The sequence below is a fragment of the Lucilia cuprina genome, chromosome 3 (assembly GCF_022045245.1).
Source record: "Lucilia cuprina isolate Lc7/37 chromosome 3, ASM2204524v1, whole genome shotgun sequence".
In the NCBI taxonomy this organism is placed as follows: Eukaryota; Metazoa; Arthropoda; class Insecta; order Diptera; family Calliphoridae; genus Lucilia; species Lucilia cuprina.
In genome coordinates, this window is record NC_060951.1 from 9613758 (window position 1) to 9615943 (window position 2186).

The following is a 2186-nucleotide window of genomic DNA, read 5'->3' on the forward strand; positions in this document are numbered from 1 at the left end:
CATGATCTGAAGATTATTTCAAAAGTTTTAAAATTTTTCGAAATTAAGTTCGAATTTTTGAACTGTTTTTAATATAAAGAATTCCTATCCATTACATATACTAAATAATAATTTAAAACAATTAGAAAAACTTTTCATAATTAAAACAATTGCTTGCAAATATCGTTGAAAACAATTATGCAAATTGTTACACAAAAGTTTCCAAACAACACTAAAAATCCAATTAAAGAATAAAATATTGCAAAATTCTTTTATTTGAACTTTAAACTCCCAGGATGTTCAACGTAAAACGGTCAAGTAATATGGTATCAGGTGATCAGCAACCTGATACCAATATGGCTTTTTACTATCATTGGAAAGTATGGCATTGGATGGGTATTAAGGCGCGTAAGCAGAGCAATTTAAAAGTCTATCGCATTTATGCTGTGCTCATTAACTTTGTGGTCACCTTTCTATTTCCTTTAACCTTAATTGTTAATGTATTTTTCGCTCAAAATACTCAACAATTGTGTGAAAATTTAACCATCACCATAACGGATACAATAGCTAATTTAAAATTTCTTAATGTTTATTTAGTGCGTGAGGATTTGGAAAGAATTAAGGCCATACTGGGTAAGCTGGATAGGAGAGCTGAGAATTTAAAAGAAAAAAGAATTCTTCAAGATGCCATTCGAATTTCACAATTATCATTTTTAATATTCGTGCGCCTATACACGGTGGGTACAGGTTTAAGTATTTTAAAGGTTATATTGGCTCAAGAACGTTGTTTATTATATTCCGCCTGGTTTGGTGTAAATTGGTTTGATAATACTTTTATTTATGTCATTGTAATGATCTATCAATTGTTTGGTCTTATTGTACAAGCATTACAAAATTGTGCCAATGATTCCTATCCTCCGGCTTATCTAATTATATTAACGGCTCAAATGAAGGCTTTGGAGGTGCGTGTTAGAGCCATAGGTCGTAGGGAAAGTGATGGAGAACATTTATGGTTGACTAAAGAGCAACGTTTAAGGAATTTACATGAATTTAATGCATGTATTAAGGATTATAACAATATCTTAAAGTAATTTTTGATTTATCTCTTAAAGATCTTAAATATTTTAATTAATTCTTTATATAGACTATTTACCATCATTGAGAATATCATATCGAAAGCTTGTCTAGCTCAATTTGTTTGTTCGGCTTTGGTTCAGTGCACTGTGGGTTTACATTTTCTATATGTTGTAGATGCTGCCGATTATAGTGCTCAAATTCTATCGATAATCTTCTTTGTTGCTGTTACTTTGGAAGTGTTTATCATATGCTATTTTGGTCATTGCATGAGTACTCAAAGTTGGAATTTAACTTATGCCTTCTATTCTTGTGGTTGGTTGTCTCAGAAGCCGGGTTTTAAGAAGAACTTATTGATTACTTTGATGCGTACACAAAGACATTCGATTGTTTATGCTGGTTCTTATATACCAGTTGATTTGCCCACATTTGTGCAGGTGAACTTAAGTTAAAAGTAAATTTTTGTTGTTATTAATTAAAATTTTTATTGTAGCTCATGAAATATGCTTATTCCACATTTACTCTGTTAATGCGCTTTAAATAATTAATTTTTAAAAGGATCTGTTGACATAAGCATTATGTCTTTAAGCAATTGTTTGTTAAACAATCTAGATTTTGCTTGATCTAGCTTTATTGAGTACAAAAATTGATTGTTTTGTTAAAATTTAAAAACACATTTCACTTCACTGCTTTTCACTTCACAAAAATGTTTAACAAAGCACTTGCTGCAAAAAAAATTAAGTAAATAAAACTATATTTATTAATTACCTTACTTAAAACTAAATGAACAAAAGCCTTCTGCCTATTAGCCGGCATTTGGAGAATTATCTTTATTATCCGCAGCATTTTGCTTAGGTGACGCATTCTCATTGTCCTTATCCTCCCTACTTTCAGAAACTTCTGTATTGGCCGTAGTATCGCTGTTAGCATTATTTTCTGGTTCTTTGGCTTCTGCTTCGTAACCAGTTTTATTACATTCCACGCCAGATGCTTCAACATTCGTTGGTGTTTCTGTAGTGCTAGCACCAGTTTCTTTAAGTTTTTTCCACATTTTGGCGGCCGCCAAAAGTTTAAGATTTGGTCTAGCCATTTCATCCTCGGGGAATATGTAATCGAAAACTTCTTCCCAGCCC

The 2186-nt window shown here is 31.7% G+C and overlaps 2 protein-coding genes across 2 annotated transcripts in view; one reads left to right on the plus strand and one right to left on the minus strand.

Moving 5' to 3' along the window:
* Nucleotides 1–1776, plus strand: LOC111685914 (odorant receptor 2a). The gene is made up of 3 exons (XM_023448196.2): nt 1–1066; nt 1124–1490; nt 1547–1776. The coding sequence occupies exons 1-3, from the start codon at nt 276–278 to the stop codon at nt 1595–1597; spliced, it is 1209 nt and encodes a 402-aa protein (XP_023303964.2). The 5' UTR covers nt 1–275; the 3' UTR covers nt 1598–1776.
* Nucleotides 1777–1790: 14 nt separating this feature from the next.
* LOC111685912 (protein crooked neck) overlaps nt 1791–2186 on the minus strand; it is a 2578-nt gene continuing 2182 nt past the window's right edge. The window contains exon 3 of the mRNA XM_023448193.2: nt 1791–2186. This exon is cut by the window's right edge and continues 895 nt beyond it. Coding sequence (XP_023303961.2) covers nt 1859–2186 — 328 coding nt within the window. The 3' untranslated portion in view covers nt 1791–1858.

Excerpts from the sequence above, each read along its gene's own strand:
- LOC111685914 (XM_023448196.2), top strand. The coding sequence starts at position 276 with ATGTTCAACGTAAAACGGTCAAGTAATATGGTATCAGGTGATCAGCAA. Across the intron at positions 1,067-1,123 it reads GATTATAACAATATCTTAAA|ACTATTTACCATCATTGAGA; the intron begins GTAATTTTTGAT and ends TTCTTTATATAG. Across the intron at positions 1,491-1,546 it reads ATTTGCCCACATTTGTGCAG|CTCATGAAATATGCTTATTC; the intron begins GTGAACTTAAGT and ends TTTTTATTGTAG.